The sequence below is a fragment of the Anolis sagrei genome, chromosome 8 (genome assembly GCF_037176765.1).
Source record: "Anolis sagrei isolate rAnoSag1 chromosome 8, rAnoSag1.mat, whole genome shotgun sequence".
Lineage (NCBI taxonomy): Eukaryota > Metazoa > Chordata > Lepidosauria > Squamata > Dactyloidae > Anolis > Anolis sagrei.
The window spans coordinates 27,813,827-27,836,593 of NC_090028.1; the positions used below are offsets into that span (position 1 = coordinate 27,813,827).

At 44.6% G+C, this 22,767-nt stretch overlaps 1 protein-coding gene across 1 annotated transcript in view; it reads left to right on the plus strand.

Annotated features, from left to right (window-relative positions):
• The window catches only part of CPNE7 (copine 7), a 57,666-nt gene extending 45,080 nt beyond the window's left edge, over positions 1 to 12,586 (plus strand). The window contains exons 13-16 of the mRNA XM_060788187.2: positions 2,245 to 2,296; positions 4,234 to 4,367; positions 7,266 to 7,502; positions 10,734 to 12,586. Of these exons, the coding sequence (XP_060644170.2) occupies positions 2,245 to 2,296; positions 4,234 to 4,367; positions 7,266 to 7,502; positions 10,734 to 10,877 (567 nt within the window). The 3' untranslated portion in view covers positions 10,878 to 12,586. The remainder of the gene's footprint in view (positions 1 to 2,244; positions 2,297 to 4,233; positions 4,368 to 7,265; positions 7,503 to 10,733) is intronic.
• Positions 12,587 to 22,767: the final 10,181 nt, after the last annotated feature.

Here is a 22,767-nt window from a genome sequence, read left to right on the forward strand (position 1 = left end):
TATCTGGATGCTTTACAGTCTGGTTTTAGGCCTGGTCACGGAATGGAGACAGTTTGGTCACAGTGTGTTCCTGCTGGTTCTCTTGGATCTCTCAGCAGTTTTCGATACCATTGACCATGGTATTCTTCTGGGTCAGCTTTCTGGAATGGGTCTTGGGGGCACTCCTTCCTGGAGGATCGAACCCAGATTGTGGTGTTGGGGGGCACTTGCTGGGACTCCGGTCCTTGACATGTGGGGATCCCACAAGATTCCATTCTGTCTCCCATGCTTTTTAACATCTACATGAAACTGCTGGGTGATGTTATCTGGAGTTTTGGAGTTAGGTGCCATCTCTACTCAGTTGACACACAACTCTACTCTCTTTTCCACCTCATTCCAAGGAAGCTCTGTGGATTCTGGACCAGTGCCTTCATCCAGTGATGGACTGGATGAAGGCCAACAAACTGAGGCTTAATCCAGACAAGACAGAGGTCCTTCTAGTCAGTCGCGAGGCCAATCGAAGCATAGGGTGACAACCTGTGCTCAATGGGGGTCACACTTCCCCTGAGGACACAGGTCGCAGTCTGGATGATCTCCTGGACTCATCGCTGACACTTGAAGCTCAGGTGTCGGTGATGGCCAGGAGGGCTTTTGCACAGTTAAAACTTGAGTGCCAGCTGCGACCGTACCTCGAAAAGACTTGGCCACGGTGGTCCACACCTTAGTTACATCCAGATGGACTACTGCAATGCACTCTACATGGAGCTGCCTTTGAAGATGGCTCGGAAACTGCAGTTAGTGCAAAGGCCGTCAGCCAGATTACTAACCGGGGCTAGCTACATGGTACCTGCCATGCCCCTGCTGAAGCAGCTCCACTCGCTTCTGACAAGTTTTCGGGCCCAATTCAAAGTGCAGGTTATTACCTACATAGCCCTATACACTTCAGGTCCAACCTAACTTCATGACCACCTCTTTCTATGAACCAACGCATACCCTAAGATCTGCCAGGGAGGCTCTCCTCTCGGTCCCGCCTCTGTCTCAAGCATGGTTGGTGGGGACGAGAGAGAGGGTCTTCTCAGTGGTGGCCTCCCAGCTTTGGAAACTCCTCCCAAAAGAGATTGGGTTAACCCACACCCTCCAAGTTTTCCAGAAACACCTGAAAACATGGCTTTTTACACAAGCTTTTGACCATGTTTAGGGATTATGATCACTATAGGGATGCCCAGAGCCCAGAAAGTTGCTTTTTAATATGTGAATTACTTTTGGGTCTTGCAACTGTGCTGCAAAATAATTTATCCTCATTGCAGAATTGAAAAACGATTCATCCTTATTGCAATGCTGCAAAAGTAACTCGTTACACTGTTCGTTTTCTGTAACTGCTGAGAATGAACTAAGACAAGGATTTTGCTCCAGAGACGAATGAGAAAGCTCAAGGGTTCATTGGACAAAAAGAAAGAAAGAAAAAAGAAAAGAAATTTTGCACATTTTTCATTTTTTCCCCTTGTTTGGGAACTTCTGCATAAAACTGAGGAAGGGTTTTGTTTTGTCTTGCAAAATAGAATCGGATCTAAGTCTGCAAAATGGCTTGCATTTGCTTTCCTTCAGCAATGGATTTAATCTGTTGAAACTACAGGACTTCAGTCAACAATCATGCACAAAAAAACCCATTGCACTCAAAATACAATAGTTGATCTGTTCTTTTATTTGTTTTTCCCCTTTCCTTTCTATTTCAATGCCAATTCCTTCTCCATTCCATTCAGTTTCCTCCTTTCCTTCCCTCTTTCCTCCCCTTCCTTCCTTTCCTTCTTCTTCCTTCGTTTCTTCTTTCCTTCCTTCTTTCCTTTCTTTTTCTTCTGCAAATATGAATGAAAATGGAAGAATTCATTGGTCTTTTCATTCCTGCTCAGAAATTCAAAACCACACAGAGACTGTTAGTCATTTCAACACAATGAGACGCTTTTTATAACCGAGGACAAGAGCCCTCGTGAGCATTCCTTAGAAGGTATTCTATCAAATACCTCTGAAAAATGCCCTTTGCTAGAACCGTGGAAGAATAACCAGGGGAAAAAAATATTCAGCACACGAAAGAAGCGGTTTTGCTATTTCTTCAATGCCATCATGTTGTGCCATTATTATTATTTGGCAACCCTATAATAGAAATGAGAACTATTATGCTATGCATGGGTCTGCCTATATTATCTCTGCATTGCTCATAATTCATTCATGCCAACCTCTTGGTAATGTTTTGTTGTCTTTCCTGCTCAGGTCTCCCATGATTTTGCCATTAATTTCAACCCAGATGATGACGAGTGTGAAGGTAAGGAAGCGGTCAACAGGGAAGTTTTGTCCTATTGCTATCCAATTATGGATTGAAAGCATTAAAAGGAGAAAGGGAAGGCAAGAAGGTAGGGCACCTTTCAGAGAGACTGGTATTTATTTTTGCATGAGAGGTGAGAGAGACAGAATCGAATAGAATAGGTGAGGTAAAGAGATAGATAATAACAGATGATAAGAGATAGATAGATGGATAGAAGGATAAATGCATGAATAGATAGATAGATAGATAGATAGATAGATAGGACAGATGAGATAGATAACATGGATAGATGGATAGATAGATGAGATAGATGATAACATGGATGGATGGATGGATGCATGGATGGATAGGATAGGATAGGATAGGATAGGATAGGATAGGATAGATGAAATGGATGATAACATGGATAGATAGATAAATAGATAGATAGATAGAATAGATAGGATAGATGAGATAGATGATAACATGGATGGATGGATAGAAGGGTAGATGAGATAGATGATAATATGGATAGAAATATCGATAGATAGATAGATAGATAGATAGATAGATAGATAGATAGAGGATAGGATGGGATAAATGAGAGAAGATAACATGGATGGATGGATAGGATAGATGAGATAGATGATAACATGGATGGATGGATAGATAGAAGGGTAGATGAGATAGATGATAATATGGATAGACATATCAATAGATAGAGAGATAGATAATAGATAGAGAGATAGATAGATAGATAGATGATAGATAGGATATGATAAGATGGGATAAATGAGAGAAGATAACATGGATGGATGGATGGATAGAATAGATGAGATAGATGATAACATAGATAGATAGATAGATAGATAGATAGATAGATAGATAGATAGATAGGATAAATGAGAGATGATAACATGGATGGATGGATAGATAGATGAGATAGATGATAACATGGATAGATGGATGGATAGGATAGATGAGATAGATGATAACATAGATGGATGGATGGACAGACAGGATAAATGGATGGATAGACAGGAGGTGATAACATGGAGAGGTGGAAAGATAGATGAGATAGGTGATAACATGAATAGATGAATGAATAGATAGGATAGATGATAACATGAAAGGAGGGTGGATGGATAGATGATAGAAAGATTTATATAGACAGAGAGACAAACAGACAGATAAATAGTAGATAGAGAGAGTGAGGATAGATGATAGATGATAGACAGACACACAGACAGACAGGAATTGCCAGAGATTGCTTGCAGAGGTCCAGTCTGGCCACATTCTGCTTTTGGCTCCCTGGAGTTTAATGCCCATCCATGGACGTGCCTTGTGGCCATTCCTTCTGACCCTGTTTTGTTGCAGGATAGGTTTGTGAAGTGACTTATAGTTTTCCAGTCATGACCTTCCTGGAACCACAGAACCTTGGACAAGCAAGTGCCACAGAGGCAAGCAAAACATAGCAGAGCCCATTCACAGCAAACACATTTTAGTCAGTTAATCAGTTTGTCAGCACAGTACAACGGCAATGCCTGACCTCACAGGATCAGTTTTTCATCCAAAAATATCAGGAGGCTTTAATCTTAACCGTTGCACTATATACACCTTTGCAATCTGGTTACGCAGACCCACAATCAGTTTTGTACTTACAAATGATCCTCAGAGAGTCACACACGACAGGATTCACACAGGAAGAGAGATATTGAGCATTTCCTCTCCCTTTTATAATTTGTCATCAGTAAGGGACAAATGACTGATTAACTCCTAGTCATAAACCTTCCATGATTATGACTCAGCCATTGTTACGTGCCTCTTAGGTATTTCATCCTGGCTTTCTCAGTCTTTCCCCAGGAGTGATCACATGTCCATTAAAAGTGTATTTTTGACATAGATTCAATTCTAAGGCATTTCTATCGAACACGTTGCCCTTCCTTTCTCCTCCTTAGGCATCCAAGGTGTGGTGGAGTCCTACCAGAACTGCTTGCCCAAGATCCAGCTCTACGGCCCCACCAATGTGGCCCCCATCATCTCCAAAGTGGCCCAAGTGGCTGCTGAGGAGGAGAAGACCAAGGAGGCCTCGGTAAGTGAGCCAACAATCTTGCAGGATGGCCCAACAAAGGGATCAAATCTGGGGGCTTCTATGTTGGGGGAGGGTTCTGCATCTGCTGCATGTTTTAGATCAATCATGAGCCAACTTTGGCCCTCCAGGTGCTTTGGGCTTCAACTCTCACAATTCCTAACAGCCTACCAGAGTGTTTCTTAACCTTCCTAATGCCGTGACCCCTTAATACAGTTCCTTACGTTGTGGTGATCCCAACCATAACATTATTTTCGTTGCTGTAATTTTACTACTATTATGAATCATAATGTAAATATCTGATATTCAGAATATATTTTCATTCACTGGACCAAATTTGGCACAAATGCCCAATATGCCCAAATTTGAATACTGGTGCAGTTTGGAGGAGGTTATTGATTTTGTCATTTGGGAGTTGTAGTTCCTGGGATTTATAGTTCACCTACAATCAAAGAGCATTCTGAATTCCACCAACAATGAAATTGAACCAAACTTCGCACACAGAACTCCTATGACCAGCAGAAATACTGGAAGGGTTTGTTGGGCATTGACCTTGAGTTTTGGAGTTGTAGTTCACCTACATCCAAAGAGCACTGTGGACTCAAACAATGATAGATCTGGACTAAACTTGGCATGGCTACCCAATGGGAACACTGGTGGAGTTTGGGGAAAATAGACCTTGACATGTGGGAGTTCTAGTTGCTGGGATTTATAGTTCACCTTCAATCAAAGAGCATTCTAAACCCCACTGATAGAATTGGGCCAAACTTCCCACACAGAACCCCCATGACCAACAGAAAATACTGGAAGGGTTTGGTTGCGTTTTGGAGTTGTAGTTCACCTACATCCAGGTAGAGCAATGCAGACTCAAACGATGATGGATCTGGACCAAACTTGGCACAAATACTCAATAGGCCCAAATGTGAACACTGGTGGAGTTTGGGGGAAATAGACTTTGACATTTGGGAATTGTAGTTGTTGGGATTTATAGTTCATCTACAATCAAAGAGCAATCAAAGACCTCTCTGACACCCCCTCACGATCCCTCCCGGGTTTCCGATCCCCAAGCTAAGAATCGCTGGCCTATCTGCTGTTAGGAATTGTGTGAGTTGAAATCCAAAACACCTGAAGGGCCAAAGTTGGTTCGTGCCTGCTTTAGATGCATCTCCACTGGAGAAGGAATGCAGTTTGACACTACTTTACCTGCCATTGAATCCTAGCTACAAGAAAGGCGTCCATCCTAAACTCAAAAGTTTCTGGCAACTGATTTGGCACAAAAAGAACAGCAAAAATACCAAAAGGAAATGGACACTTTAAATTTAAAATTGGGGCAAAATTGGGGCAAAGAGGGCACAAAAGGGTCTGGTTTTAATTAATTTAATTAATCCAGTTTTGGGAGGAATGTGGCGTTTCAAGGCCGGAAAACCAAGTCTCTCTCTTCCCCCCACCCTACCACCCCTTCCCGTGCCCCTTGCCAGCTTGGGCATGTAAGGACGCATTAGCGGCTGTCACTAATTGATAGCTCAGCAGCAAAGCTTTCAGGCGGCTAACAAGCAAAGTGCTGACAAGGTCCCCGAAGGAGGAGAGAAAGCCGGGATTGTCCCTCATTGCGTCCCTGAGTCCTTGGCCAATGTAAATAATGGAGGAGAACCCAACCGTAAGCACCCTTCGCCCATCTGGGATGTTTCGGCATCAGCGAAGGGATCTTCTATGCTGTAGTTTTCATGCAGTTTGATCCCACTTTAACTACTATAGGATCCCAGGAGCTGTGGTTTAATGAGACCCCAGCACTTTTTCCAGGGAGAGAAGGTGAAAGACCTTGCAAAACAATAACTTGCACAGTTCTGTAGTAGTGAGGTCCTGGCTAATGTTCACGGCTTCTGGGATGCCGAGCCCAAAACATTCAAGACCAATGATGGAGCTCCTGGCCTACGTTCAGGGATTATAGGATATGAAGTCCAAAACATTCAGAACCTAAGATGGAGATCCTGGCCAATGTTCAGGGATTATGGGATATGGAGTCCAAAACATTCAAAGGAACAATGATGGAGATCCTGACCAATGTTCAGGGATTGTGGGATATAGAGTCTAAAACATTCAGAGGACCAAAGAGGGAGATACTGATTGATGTTATGGGAGTATGGGATATGGAGTCCAAAACATTCAGAACCAATGATGGGTATCCTGGCCAATGTCCAGGGATTATGGGATATGAATTCCAAAACATTCAGAACCAAAGATGGAGATCCTGGCCAATGTTCAGGGATTAGGGGATATGGAGTCCAAAACATTCAGAGGGCCAAAGATGGAGATCTTGGCAAATGTTTAGGGATTATGGGATATGAAGTCCAAAACATTCAGAACCAAAGATGGAGATCCTGGTCATTGCTCAGGGATTATGGGATATGAAGTTCAAAACATTCAGAATCAAAGATGGAGATCCTGGCCAATGTTCAGGGATTATGGGATATGGAGTCCAAAACATTCAGAGGAACAATAATGGAGATCCTGGCCAATGTTCAGGGATTATGGGATATGAAGTCCAAAACATTCAGAGGACCAAAGATGGAGATCCTGACTGATGTTATGGGATTATGGGATATGGAGTCCAAAACATTCAGAGGACCAAAGATGGAGATCCTGACTGATGTTATGGGATTATGGGATATGAAGTCCAAAACATTCAGAGGACCAAAGTTGCAGATCCTGACTGATGTTACGGGATTATGGGATATGGAGTCCAAAACATTTAGAGGACTAATTATGGAGATCCTGGCTAATATTCAAGGATTAGGGGATATGGAGTCCAAAACATTCAGAACCAATGATGGAGATATTGGCCTGTGTTCAGGGATTCTGAGATATGTAGTCCAGGCATCTCCCTCTCTGTCTTTCTTGCAGCAATATTTCATTCTTCTGATCCTGACGGACGGCGTGGTGACCGACATGGCTGACACGCGAGAGGCCATTGTCCGAGCCTCCTACTTGCCCATGTCCATCATCATCGTCGGGGTGGGCAATGCCGATTTCACAGACATGCAGATTCTGGACGGGGACGATGGGGTCTTGCGGTCTCCCAAAGGGGAGCCCGTCCTGCGTGACATTGTGCAGTTCGTCCCCTTCCGCGATTTCAAAAACGTAAGTCGAGCAGAAACACACAATATATGGCAAAAGTGCAGCTGCACTGTGGAAGTGGGTGAAGTTCAACCATGGGAGTTGTAGTTTTACGAGGTTCCAAACCTTCTCTGCCAAAGGGTGCATCTACACTAAGGAATGAATTAAGTTCGACACCACGGGATCCTGGGAATTATAGTTTTGTAAGAATCTTTTCTGCCCAAGGATACAAACTACAACTCCCAAGATTCCATAGCAGTAAAAAGTTGTACCAAACTACATTAACCGTGCCATGCTGGCTCGCGAATTTCCAAAACACTGTATTTTTTACAACTGAACTTTTAGTTAATCAATGCTGGGAATCTTTTGGGGATTTTAAATTCCATCGGTTTTCTTTGGGGATTACAAATCCCTTGTGGAATTTATGGGTGTCCTTTGGGATAACAGAGCCCATGCAAGATGGAATGGAGTTTAGGGCAAGAGACCAACCCGCTGCGGATGTTTCCCCGCTTCTTTGAGCCTTGCACGCTCTCAGGCAGGCGCATAGGCACACCACACACCGGAGAGGAAAATCCATAGTTGGGTATTTCTGGCAGCCAAGGCGGCCATTGATGAGGCTTAATTGGCTTTGACTGTCAGTAATGTTGGCCTCTGGAGACAAGCTGTCGAGACTCAGTTAACCCTTTGGATCTGAGCATCAGGAGAAGCACAAAAGGCCAGGCAGGAGGAGAGAGGGAACGAGAAAATCCCCAGCAAGAAAAAAAAGGACAAAGACATCTCCTTGCTCTGGTTGCATCTTGGTGAATTTTCGAAGCAGAAAGGGAAGACTCAAAGGAATCGGGTTTTTTGGTTCAATTTGGGAGCAAAGCTTTATTTTACCCAGTTCTGGGACGTTTTCAGCAAGTGATATTGATTGGCGGTCTCTCCTCCAAGTCTTTACTAGGGAGGACCCTGCTTACCTTCCACAATCATAAAGAATCGGGTGTGTTTAAGTAGGACAGTGTTCCTCAAGCTTCCAAACGCTGCGACCCCTTAATACAGTTCCTCATGTTGTGGCGACCCCTAACCTTATCATTATTTTAGTTGCTACCTCATAATGTAATGTAAATATCTGATATGCAAAATGTATTTTCATTCACTGGACCAAATTTGGCACAAATACCTGATATGCCCAAATTTGAATAATGGTGGGGCTGGTTGGGGGATTGATTTTGAGTTGATTTGGGAGTTGTAGTTGCTGGGATTTATAGTTCACCTAAAATCAAAGAGAATTCCGAACTCCACCAACATTGGAATTGAACCAAACTTGACACACAGAACTCCCATGACCAGCAGAAAATACTGGAAGGGTTTGGTTGACATTGACTGTGACTTTTGGAGTTGTAGTTCACTTACATCCAGAGAGCACTGTGGACTCAAACAATGATGGATCTGGACCACACTTACTCAAAATGCCCAAATGTGAACACTTCTGGAGTTTGGGGGGAAATTGACATGTGTCAAGCCTTATCAATAGTTGTTGGGATTTCTAGTTCACCTACAATCCAAGAGCATTCTGAACCACACCAATAACAGAATTGGGCCATACTTCCCACATAGAACCCCCATGCCTCGAAGGAACTCACAGGTGCGAGCCTCTCTCCAGCCTCGCACACTCTCCCTCACCCATACATGCACGCCTGCTCGCCCCTCCCCGTTTGGAGTCTCAGAAACAGCCCTCCCCTTAGCTGAGAGGCCAGCCAATCACAGCGGAGGAGGGCTTTTGGTGGGAGGATTCACCCTCTATTTCCAGTAAGGAAGAGAAGGACAGGCGGAGAGATCTTCAGCCTTGTCCACCAAAGGGGTTCCCAAGACCATCAGAAATATGTGTTTTTTGATGGTCTCTGGTGACCCCTCTGAAACCCTCACAACCCCCTCAGGTTGAGAAGCACTAATGTAGGGTATTTAGGTCTCTGCTTGCACCTTGGATAACCCATTTACAGTCTTAACTAAAGCCCACTAAACAGAAAGCATTAATCATACAAAAGCAAGGGAAGGTAGCAGTTGTTGTCCTGAAAACTAGCTCCCCTCCTAGTTTTAACCAGTGCTGGTTTGCTTAGCTTCCAAAGTAAGATGGGATCTGGTGCCTTATTATTTGCATCTCTACTTGGACCTTGGATAGCTCCTTTGTAGTTTTGATTAAAGCTCATTGAACACTGACCATGAGCCATAGCAAGCCAGGGGATGCTGAGAGTTGTTGTCCTCAAAACCAGCTTCCATGCATGTCTTAACCAAGGCTGACCCTACTGAGAGTGATATCACTTATGACTTGTGAGTGGTTTCCTACCCAGGTACTGACCATATTGGACTCTGCTTTGCTTCCAAGACAAGATGGTATCCAGTGCCTTGAAGTGATTATTTACATCTCTACTTGCCTTTAAATAGCTCCTTCATAGCCTTGAATAAAGCCCATGAAACAGATGTAAATAACTTCAAGGCACCATTAACCATACCAAGCCAGGGGATGCTGGGTGCTGTTGTCACTAAAAGCAGCACTTTCCCAAGCCTTAACCATGTTTGACTCTACTTCACTTCCAAGATGAATTTGGTTCCAGTGCCTTGAAGTTATTTACATATTTACATATCATAATAATAATAATAATAATAATAATAATAATAATAATAACAACAACAACAAAACTTGCCCTTGGATAGCTCCTTTGTAGTCTTAACTAAAGCCCAATAAAACAGGCACCATTAACCATATCAAGCCAGGGGATGCTGGGTGTTGTTGTCACTAAAGCCAGCACTTTCCCAAGCCTTAACCATGTTTGACTCTGCTTTGCTTCCAAGATGAGATTGGTTCCAGTGCCTTGAAGTTATTTACATCTTTACATATAAATATAATAATAATAATAATAATAATAATAACAACAACAACAACTTACTCTTGGATAGCTCCTTTGTAGTCTTAACTAAAGCCCATTAAACAGGCACCATTAATCATACCAAGCCAGGGGATGCTGGGTGTTGTTGTCCCTCAAATCCAGCACTTCTCCAAGCCTTAACCATGTCTCATCTTACTTTGCTTCCAAAATGATATGGGATCCGGCACTTTGTTATTAACGTCTCTTGTTGCTCTTGGATCACTCCTTTGTGGTCATGACTCCTGCCCCTTAATGCACTCTGAAACCACCAGGGGATGTTGGGAGTTCTTCTCCAGGGGCTTAAGACCCCAATTAACCCCCTTTCCCTCCCCTATTTTTTGCCTCCCAGGCCTCTCCGACAGCGCTGGCCAAATGCGTCCTGGCTGAGGTGCCCAAGCAAGTGGTGGAGTATTACAGCTACAAGGCCTTGCCACCCCGCAGCCACAAAGGAGGAGGCAGCACCCCGGATTCCACCCTGAACTCGCCCCAGTGACCAGGGAGGGTCCGGCTCATTTTGGGACCCTCCTCCACCGCTGCTGTGTTGTCTGTCCTCCCGTCATCTGCCAACTCATGATCCCCAGTGAAGTGACCAGAGGGAAACAGAGTGCCATACACTGCCGGACGTGCAAGACGATGAAGCATTAGCTTCCTGAATTACCAGAGGAGGCCAGGAGCAAAGGGTTGGCTGCCCTTGGTGGACCTCAAGATCTTTTGGAAGTGTCTCCCAAGTGAAGCAAAGTGTCGCACTTCAAAACACACACCACACATGAGGGGAAATTGCAAAAAGGGATGCTGGGAGGAGGATTTAAAGCCTAAACGGAAGAAACCCAAGGGTTTCTTGGCTCTCTTGGTCTGGAGGACAGTGATCACAAGTAGAGAGAAGGAGAAGAATACAGAGAAGGAGGAGAATAATTCTCATGTTCACACGTACCTATGTGGTATTTACTCTCTAGCCACCCAAGGGACTACCTTTCCTGAAGTTTGCCATTTATTTAATTGTACTGTAGACTGGAGTATATGGCGCTTGGGGGTCTCTTTCATCCATCTACACCCAAACACAAATAGCCACAAATGGGACCACCTTCCCTGCAGTTTGCCATTTATTTACTTGTACTGTGGGTTGGACTAGATGGCCCTTGGGGGTCCCATTCATCCATCTACACACAAATACACATAGCAGCCACAAATGGGACTACCTGCCCTGAAGTTTGTCATTTCTTTAATTGTTCTGTGGATCCTGCCCAAGCTGTGGGTTGAACTAGATGGCCCTTGGGGGTCCCACCCATGTAGCCATACTTGCACTTGGCAAGAATCCTCTACCTATCACAGGGGCAACTCTCCCTGCAGTTTGCCCATTCAGTTCTTCAACTGCACTGTCGATCCAGTACAGGATGGACTAGATTGCACTTGGGGGGGGGGGGGTGTCCCATCCATACACAAACACACATAACAAGAATAATCCAGCTATCAAAGGAACTACCTTGCAGTTTCCCCACCCCTTTCTTCCATTGCACCGCGGAGGCATTAAGGGATGGACTAGATGGCCCTTGGGGATCCCACCCATCCATGAATTTACCTGCTACTTTATTTATATTCCCAAAGCTTATAAAGTAGATCTCTACAACTTTTATGATGTGGTGCCAAGAGAACCTATACCCAAAGGAATGTGGAGAACAGGGAAGTAATGAGCACACAAACATATACATGTATTATGCTACACACACAAACCCAGCTCCCTGCTTTGTGCTACAGTTCTCAGTAGGTTTTGCCTGGAGTGGGAGTTTTGCTGCCTGGGCTTCTGTTGCAGAGGAGAGGGCAACCCTCAGGACTTCTCCATGGCTGTGCAAACTCTCCAGGCGGCTGGATGGACCTTCCCATCACTCCTCCTTGCCCCTTTCAAATGGGGAGAAGCATCCTTTCCTTTAGTAGAATCACCATCCTCCTTTCACCCCCATGAAATCACCTGGGGAGCCATGGCATTGTCTGCACGTGAGGAATGGATGCCAGGTCCGGACAGTGAGTTTGGAGGGTTCTCGGTTGCGTTGTTGCCCTTCTCCCCTCCTTGTCCAGCTCTGACTATTCTCTCCAATGTGGTCCACGGTCGTCTTTTGGTGTCGTCGTCCGCCTTCGGTTTGCATGACCAACCTCTTGTTCTTGATGTACAAAAGGGGAGACGCCAAATAAAAGGAGATGTTCAATTTCCATGGGCTCTGGACCTTTTTGATCAGGGAGAGGTCGACTCACAGAGCCGGCAGGGTTTGGGTTGGCATCTTATAAGTATCCATATATATATGGAGCACTGTGTAGAACAGGTATGGGTATACCCAGGCCTGGGGGCTGAATGCAGATCCTTGGGCTCTTTTCTCAGCCCCTCCTCTCACACCATCCTATCCTATCCCTTCCTTCCCTCCTTCTCTCTTTCCTTCCTTCCCTCCCTCCTTCCCTCCCTCTTTCTCCTTTTCTCCCTCTTTGCTTCCCTTCCTTCCCTCCCTCCCCCCTCCATTCCCTTCCATCCTTCCTTCCATCCTTCCATTCCACCCTTTCATTCATCCTTCCCTCCCTTTTGCCTTCCTTCTCTTTCCTTCCCTCCCTTCCTCTTTCTCCTTCCCTCCGTCCTTTCCACCCTTCCTTCCTTCCCTCTTTCCTTCCTCCTTCCATCTCTCCTTCCTTCCCTTCTTCCCTTCCTTACCTCCCTCTTTGTCCCTCCCTCCTTTACCTCGTTTGTTCTCCCTCCTTCCCTTCCACCCTTCCTTTCCTCTTTTCTTCCTCCTTCCCTCATTTCTTCCTTCCCTCCCTCCCTCCATTCCCTTCCACCCTTCCTTCCTTCCCTCCTTCCCATTCCACCCTTTCGTCCCTCCTTCCTTCCCTTTCTCTTTCTCCCTCCCTCCTTTCTTCCCTTTCACCCTTCCTTCCTTCCCCCCCTCCTTCCCCCTCTCTCTCTTTCCCCTTCCTTCCTTCCTTCCCCTTTCACCCTTTCGTCCCTCCTTCCTTATCTCCCTCTTTCTCCCTCCCTCCTTCCCCTCCCTTCCTTCCTTCCTTCCTTCCCTCCCTCATTCCCTTTTCACCCCTCCCTCCCTCCCTCCATTCCCTTCCACTTTTCCTTCTTTCCCTCCCTTTTGTCTTTCCTTCCTTCTTCTTTTCCTTCCTCCTTCCCTCCCTCCCTTTCTTATCCCCCTCTTTCTCCCTTCCTTCTTCCCTTCCACCCTTTCGTCCTTCATACCCTCTTTCCCCTTCCTTCCTTCCTCCTTCCTTCCTTCCTTCCTTCCTTCCTTCCTTCCTTCCGTCTTCTCTTCCTCCCTCCTCTCCCTCCTCCTTTCCTCCTGGGGGAAGTTTACCTGGGAGAAGAGAAGGTAGAGAGGGAACATGTGAACCATGTTTCAAGATTGAGGAGGAGGAGTGGGGTTGGGGTGGGTGGGGCTGATTTTCTACTGCTTTAGAGACCATGGATTCAAATGGCAGGGAAAGAGATTTGACTGAAAAAATTAGGAAGAACTTCCTGAGAGTAAGAGCTGTTGGAGCGAGGCATACGCTGCCTTGGAGTGTGGTGGAGTCTCCTTCTCTGGTAACATTTCCGCAGAGGCTGTCTATCATTGTGCCTTCCTGCATGGCAGGGGGTTGGACTGGATGGCCCTTGGGGGTCGCTTCCAGCTCTAGGATTCTAGATCAGGATTAGGGAATACGGGGTCTAATTGATACACTTTTCTCTCCCATCTACCATCTCATCCTGACCAAGGCCAACCCTTTTGGGATCCAAATGTGTCCGTCTTTCCTTCACTTTCTGCCTCAAAAGAGAAGAGGAAGGGAAGGGCAGGGAGTGGGCTTGGGGAGAATGCAGACCCCAAGTAAGAAAGTTTGCCCATGCCTGGTATAGAATGATCGCAGCCAGAACAAGCTTGCAAGAAGCAGAGCTGTGCATGGATGTGGCAAATGCTCCATATACCCATGAGTATTATTCAGCTATGCATTTGGTTGCACAATAGCTGCCATGGTTTAGGCCCCCAAAGTTGTGGTTCAACACCTAACTTAACCTTGCAATGCAGTTTCCATCAACATTCGGCTTGGGTAGAATATATTAAACCATAGGTTTGCGCATTCAATGGCGGTAGGTAGGCCGCCTGCTTTGGACCGGCATCTATCTGTGCCAATTAAAGATGAAAAGCCGAAGCCTGGCAAAAGGGGCATCTATTCCAGGAAAGAATGTGCTAAAAAGAAATCCCGCCAGCAACCCATGGGCAGCCGCCTTCTGATCTACCTTTTTTTGCCTTTCACCAAAGCAGACAAAAGAGCCGTTTGCAATAGACGGGGCGCTTTAGAAGACTCTATTCAGAGGAGGTTCTCGCTTCATTGGCAGGATGGGATTTATGTCAAATTTTGCAAAAGTTTGCCCACACTTTCATCTCACTAGAGTTGCAGCTTGTGACGCCACCAGAACATGTGCAAAAATGATCGGCACATTACAATACCAAAAGGTATCTGTTCCACGTCCATGACATTTCCTTTGCGAAAATAAAGGTCATCCAATCCAATCCCTTTCTTCTAGGCAGGGAGATACGATTCAAGCCCTCTTGACAGATGGCCATCCAGCTTAGAAACTTCCAGAATAGGGAACTCCACTACCAACCATTCTGTTTTGAATGTTTCCATCTTTGAAATTCATAGAATTTTAAATGCAGTATAATAATAATATATTATAATTATATATGTATATTACATGTAATATTACTAATAATATGACGATATAGCTGTATGGTGCAATATAGCAATGTTTAATGCTGATATTGTACTATGCAGATACTATAATATATTGTATGTAATATATACCTTGTAAGCCGCTCTGCGTCCCCTTCGGGGTGAGAAGGGCAGCATAGAAATGTCGTAAATAAATAAATAAATAAATAAATAAATAAAATCCTACCACTCCACACATCCCTATTTTCCCCTACCATTTTACCCTTGTGTGCTTCCCTCCCTTGTAGAGATTTCCCTATTTTTCCCTTTCTTTCCCATCCAACTCCCCCTTCCCACAACCCATCCCATCCCCAAACCCACTCCCCTATTTTATGTCTGTAGAATTAGAAAATTTATTTAAAAATTCATAGAAGATATCCCCAAAGGCCATCCAGTCCAACCCTCTGTTGCCATCTAGGAAGACACCATCAAAGCCCTCCCGACAGATGCCCATCCAGCCTCTGCTTAGAAATTCCCAAAGATGGAAACACAACCGTACTTTGAAGCAGTTCAACCCACTCTTGAACACTGTTTACAATCAGAAATTTACTCCGAATATTCAGGTGGAATCTCTTTTCCGGAAATTTCAAACCATGGCTCCATTTTGTCCTAGTCTTTGCAGAAAATTATTCTTATTCTTTGATACATAACAAGATTAGTACACAGCAAACAAGATCACTCTGCCGGCATTTGTATTTGATCACACGTCGGACACTTCCCAAGCGTCTAGGACTGTTTGATGTATCGGAGAAAAATGTGTGCAGATACGAGTCGGGTGGCCTTTTGCAGCTGACAGATGGTGTTTTTGCCAGCGCCGATTGTTTTTAAGTGCAGGCCAAGGTCTTGTGGCATTGCACCCAGTGTGTCGATCACCACTGGGACCACCTTGACAGGCTTGTGCTAGAGTTTTTGCAGTTCTATCCTTAAATCCTCATATCGTATCAGCTTTTCTAGTTGCTTCTCATCAATTTAGCTGTTGCCTTAGATTGCAACACTGATGGTCCATCCTTTGTTCTTTTCCACGATTGTGAGGTCAGGAGTCTTGTGCTCCTAAACTGAATCCGAAAGTCCCAGAATAGTTTGACATTTTTATTTTCCATAAACTTTTCAGGCTTGTGATCCCACCATTTTTTTTGTCGCAGACAGATAGCATTTGTGGCACAAGTTCCAGTGGATCATCTGAGCAACAGTATTATGCCTCTGCTTATAGTCCATCTGCACAAACTTCTTGCAACAGCTGAGTATGTAATGATGGTGATAATTATTATTATTGTTATCTCGACTTATGACATTAAAAACAATGCATTTTTTAAAAAAACAACAACATGCAAATATTGAAATGGATTCAAACATGCAAATAAATCAAAATCACTTAAATAAAGTCATTGCCTCCTTCAATATGACTTTGCATCTTTGCACATTAATGCGCAATGCAGCAACGTTTCAAGTTTTAAACTGATTTCTTTTTAGCATTGTTGGCCACTTTAAGTCTCTTTTGTGAGAAGGAAATGGGATGATAATGATGATTATGATGTATGGCGCTGGTGATGCAGCAAGTTAAACCACTGACCTGCTGGACTTACTGACGGAAAAGTTGGCGGTTCAAATCCGGGGAGCAGGGTGAGCTCCTGCTGATAGCCCCAGCTTCTGCCAACCTAGCAGTTTTAAAACATGCACATGTGAGTAGATCAATAGGCACCGCTTCTGCAGGAAAGGAGGCATCTATGGACAATGCCAGCTCTTCAGCTTAGACATGGAGATGAGCAACACCCCCCGGTGTCAGACACGACTGGACTTAATGTCAAGGGGAAACCTTTACCTTTACATATGCAATTGTCACCCTATGCCCTGCTTTTGCAACCTTGAACTGAACGCACCACAATGATGGCTTGAATCAGGACACATGTGCACCCCTCAGATAACTATAGAATTTCGGAAAGGTGATTCATGCCTATGATAAATCCATTCAAGCCGAGAGCATTTCTGCTGTCAGAGGCCCTTAGCTAGTCTCAGATAAAATGTAAAGTGAATGGAGATCTCCATATGGAGATGTGTCTCTTAATGGCAAGGCGTTTTGCACAAGCCATGCCCTTGCAGATGGGATTTTTCATGGCCTTCCCACCAGACGCCACCAATGTTGGTTTTCATTCGCGGAGACCTTCACCGGGCATCAAAGAATGCCTTTTGATTTGCCCTGATTGCTTCATTCCTCCCTATTATCCCCTCCATCTCTTTTGATAAAGTTCTCCGGTGAATGTTGCACCCATTACAGTCTAATCCAATCACAGTTTCAGCCTGATTAAAAGGCCGTCTGTTCCACAACCCTTGTGCCAAATCAGGGGCGCATTAATGCTCCAAAGGGAACTCTGAATGGCACCTAAAGAGAGGCATCATCAAGGCCTTTGGTGCCTCATCATAACAGAATACCTTTTGGAAAAGACAAAGGTGCCTCTCTGCAAAAGAGAAAGTTTTGTACCATACCTGTTTGAATGGTTTCTTTTAGGACTCATTACATTCAGCTAGATACCCAAAAGATCTCATGTGATTGTGGAACCCAACTCATTTAAAGTGGAATCAGGTGTCAAACAGGGATGTGTTATTGCCCCAACTTTATTCTCCATCTTCATCGCTATGATACTTCATCTTGGAAAGCTTCCCACCCGAGTGGAAATCATCTATCGGACAGACGGCAAACTGTTTAACCTCAGCAGACTGAAAGCCAAAACCAAGGTTACAACAACATCTGGTATAGAACTCCAGTATGCCGATGACAACATCATCTGTGCGCATTCAGAAGAAGATCTACAAGCCACTCTAAACACCTTTCAGAAGCATACGAGAAGCTCGGCCTCTCATTGAACATCGAGAAAACCAAAGTGCTCTTCCAGCAGTCAGCAGCCAATCCCTCTCCAAGAAATACAGCTTAATGGTGTAACATTAGAAAATGTTGACCATTTCCACTCCCTTGGCAGCCACCTCTCCACCAAAGGGACATCGACACCGAAATACAACATTGCCTGAGGTCTGCGAGTGCAGCATTTTTCCAAATGAAGCAGAGAGTGTATTGTCGAAGCAGAGAGTGTTTGAGGACTGGGACATCCATAGGGATACCAAGGGGCTTGTTTATAAAGCTATTGTCCTCCCAACCCTGCTATACGCCTGCGAGACGTGGTCTGTCTACAGACGTCACATGCAACTCCAGAGAAGTTTGGGGGACATTGACCTTGATTTACGGGAGTTATAGTTCACCTGCATCCAGAGAAGTTTGGGGGACATTGACCTTGATTTACGGGAGTTGTAGTTCACTTACATCCAGAGAAGTTTGGGGGACATTGACCTTGATTTACGGGAGTTGTAGTTCACTTACATCCAGAGAAGTTTGGGGGACATTGACCTTGATTCACGGGAGTTGTAGTTCACCTGCATCCAGAGAAACAGTGACCCCCCACAGACAGTGGATTGGGACCAAACTTGGCACAGAGAAGCCCCATGAGCAACCAAACATACTGCAGGGGTTTGTGGAAATGGACCTTGATTTTGGGAGTTGTAGTTCACCTGCATCCAGCAATACTGTGATCCCCACCGACATTGAATTGGAACAAACTTGCCACAGAGAAGCCCCATGAGCAACTAGTATAGTATTGGGGGGAGTGGAAGTCCAAGACACCTGGAGGGAGGGCCCAAGTTTGCCCATGCCTGATTGAGACTCAAGTCCAATACTGGTATAGCTTCGTCTTTGATGCATCTTCTCAATATCCCATTTTCCTTGCTTTCCATCTAAACTGATCGATATATATATTTTCTCTGTCTATAGAATATCTTATCGTATTTTCCTCTTTGTTCTCAATGTTCTCCTGTCACCAATCCTATATAAAATGAAATATTGGCATCAAAGGAAGGGGGGAAAGGGGGCAGGATTTGACCCCCTCCGCCCACAACCCAAAAAAGATGAGCTTTCGCTCCGAATCCGCTCCATTCAACGGCGACAAAATGATGATTATTTCTGACGGTTGGGATAATTGCTCAAATTGCTCTGACAATAACTGGGGCTTGAAGGGAGAGGCATTCATGCTGACAGCAGTAAGGCTGGATGGCGGAGCACCTGCGGAGCCAAAGAGAAAGGCGCTGCGCATGGATGCATGCGCCCATGCATGCTCTTCCACATCTTTGTTCATGAGCTGGGCAGCGGGATAGAAGGCACACGGATCATAATTACAGATGGGGCCAAATCAGGAAGGAGAGCGAATACCCCAAAGGACAGGATCAAAGTCCATAGATGTTTGCCCACATCTATGGCAGGCATCCTCAGAGGTTGAGGGGTCTGTTGGAAACTAGGCAAGTGGGGCTTATAGATCTGTGGAATGATGTCCAGGGTGGGAGAAAGAACTCGTGTACTGCTTGAGGCAGGTGTGAATGTTGCCATTGGCCACCTTGATTAGCATTCAATGGCCTTGCAGCTTCAAAGCCTGGCTGGTTGCTGCCTGGGGGCTTCACATGGAGGCATGCGCACATCTTTGCTAATGAGCTGGGCGACAGGATAGAAAACAAATGGATCATAGTTGCAGATGGGGCCAAATCAGGAAGAAGAGCAAATATTTATTTACAACATTTTTATCCCGCCCATTTCAGCCCAAAGGCGACTCAGGGCAGCGTACAGATCGGCAACAATTAGATGCCATATAGAAATACATATCTCAATCAAAACAATTAAAAGACACCATAAATACATATCTATATCAATAAAAATGTAATGTTCGTTTGTGGAATTAACAGAAATCAAAAACCACTGGACGAATTGACACCACATTTGGACACAAGACACTTCACAACCCAATGTATGTCCTTCACTCAAAAGAATTGATTTTGTCATTTGGGAGTTGTAGTTGCTGGGATTTATAGTTCACCTACAATCAAAGAGCATTCTGAATTCCACCAATGACTGAATTGAATCAAACTTGGCACACAGAACTCCTATGACCAATAGAAATACTGGAAGGGTTTGGTGGGCATTGACCTTGAGTTTGGGAGTTGTAGTTCACCGACATCCAGAGATCACGGTGGACTCAAACAATGATGGATCTGAACTAAACTCTACAAGAATACTCAATATGCCCAAATGTGAACACTGGTGAAGTTTGGGGAAGATAGAATCTTGACATTTGGGAGTTGTAGTTGCCGGTATTTATAGTTCACCTACAATCACAGAGCATTCTGAACCCCACCAATGATGGAATTGGGTCAAACTTGGCACACAGAACCCCCTCTGAGTCGCCCCAGGGCTGAGAAGAGCGGTATACAAATATAGTAAATAATAAATAAATAAATAAATAAATAAATAATACTATTTGCTTGAAGCCCTGACTTTATAATTGATGGCAGCTCAAAGTCCCAACTCTGCAATTGCCAGCAGTGGGTCCGACTAGATGACCTTTTGGGCCTCTTCCAATTCTAGAATCAGATTTGCTCAAAGTCCCGACTCTGCCATTGCTGGCAGTGGATCTGACTAGATGACCTTTTGGGCCTCTTCCAATTCTATAATTTTATTATCTTCAAGTCCTGAGCCTATAATTGCTGGCATTGGGTCTCACTAGATGATCTTTTGGGCCCCTTCCTATTTCAAAAATTCCTATTTTAAAACTTTAAAAATTTTATCGGTTTTATTTTTTATGTTATTTATGCTAAATGTTTAAATTGTTCTTTGTTTTGTAGGCATCAAATTGTGCTGTTTGTAAACCGCCCTGAGTTGCCTTTGGGCTGAGAAAGGCGGTATATAAATATGGTTAATAAATAATAATAAATACACTCAAAAGTCCTGGTTCTGCACTCACTGGCAGTGTATTTTGAAATGGTCATATGACTGATCAAATAAATAAATAAATATTATTATTATTATTATTATCATCATCATCATCATTATCACTCACTGGCAGTGGGTCTGACTAGATGGCCTTTAGGGGCACCTTCCAATTTTATAACTCTTTTTCCTCAAAGTCCCAACTTTACAATTGCTGGCAGTGGGTCCGACTAGATGACCTTTTGGGCCTCTTCCAATTCTATAATCAGATTTGCTCAAAGTCCCGACTCTGCAATTTCTGGCATTGGGTCTGCCTAGATGATCTTCTGGGATCCTTCCTATTTTAAAACTTTTTATACTCAAAAGTCCTGGCTCTGCACTCACTGGCAGGGGGTCTGACTAGATGGCCTTTGGGGACCCCTTCCAATTTTATAATTCTATTTCTTCAAAGTCCCAACGTTACAATTGCTGGCTATGTGTCTGTCTAGATGACCTTTTGGGCCCCTTCCTATTTTCTACTTCTATATACTCAAAGTCCTGGCCCTGCACTCACTGGCAGGAGGTCAGACTAGATGGCCTTAAGGGTGTACCTTTCAATTTTGCAACTCTGTTTCCTCAAAGTCCCAATCGCTGGCAATGGGTCAGACTAGACAGCCTTTGTGTTCCCCTTCCAACTCTTTCTCCTCCATCCTGCATCATATCCAACCTGCTCTCCACTCACAAGCGCAGACACTCATGTTCCCATCTGTTGCTCCACGCAAACCTATCCGTCCTTCTCTCCATTTAGTTCCTAAAGTTAGGAACAGTCTGTTGTCGAAAGACTCCCATCATCATCATCATTATAATCATCATCATCATCTTTGCTGTCCCTTTTGCTTCCTTTCCATGCAGACACTCACAAGCACACTCTCCAGCCCCCCCGGATCAATCTGGTGCAGATTTCTTATTTATAGCTCCTGATTCATCTCCGTATAAAGAGGGATAATAGACGTCACCATAGTAACTCCTGGGCCTGATGAGTTTCACGTCCCTCCGATGGAAGCAGATGTTTCTTGCAGAAGGGAAGGGGGCGAACCGGAGACTCCCCGAGGGGCAGAGAGGAAGAGCAAAGGCCTCCGGTTCCAATGCGGTTCACCTCTTTGAACCAGCCAAGGACTCCGAGGCACTTTGGCCAGTTCCTTCCTCTGAAATGTCACATACGGCAACTCTGATGCATTGGTGGACTCCCATCTGAGTGCCAACCAAGGCTGACCCTGCTTAGCATCTAAGATCAAGCTATGAGTATCTGCACTTTCCCTTATGGTCGCCCCATGGATTTCTTAGAGGTGGTTTCGCCAGTCCCTCCCTCTGAGATATCACATTGGTGGTCTCCCATCCATGTACCGATCAGAGTTAGATTGCAAGGCCAAGATAATCATCATCATCATCATCATCACACAGTCCTAGACATTTGGGAAGTGTCTGACATGTGATCAAAAAGCCAGTGGTGATCAGCACACTGGGTACAGTGCCTCAAGACCTTGGCTTGCACTTAAAAACAATCGGCGCTGACAAAATCACCATCTGTAAGCTGCAAAATGCCACTGTACTAGGATCTGCACACGTTATTCACTGATACATCACACAATCCTAGACACTTGGGAAGTGTCTGACGTGTGATCCAATACAAAAGTCAGTGGTGATCAGAATACTGCATGCAGTGCCTCAAGACCTTGGCCTGCACCTAAAAACAATCGGCGCTGACAAAATCACCATCTGTCAGCTGCAAAAGGCCACACTACTCGGATCTGCACACATTATTCGCCAATACATCACACAATCCTAGACACTTGGGAAGTGTCCGACCTGTGATCCAATACAA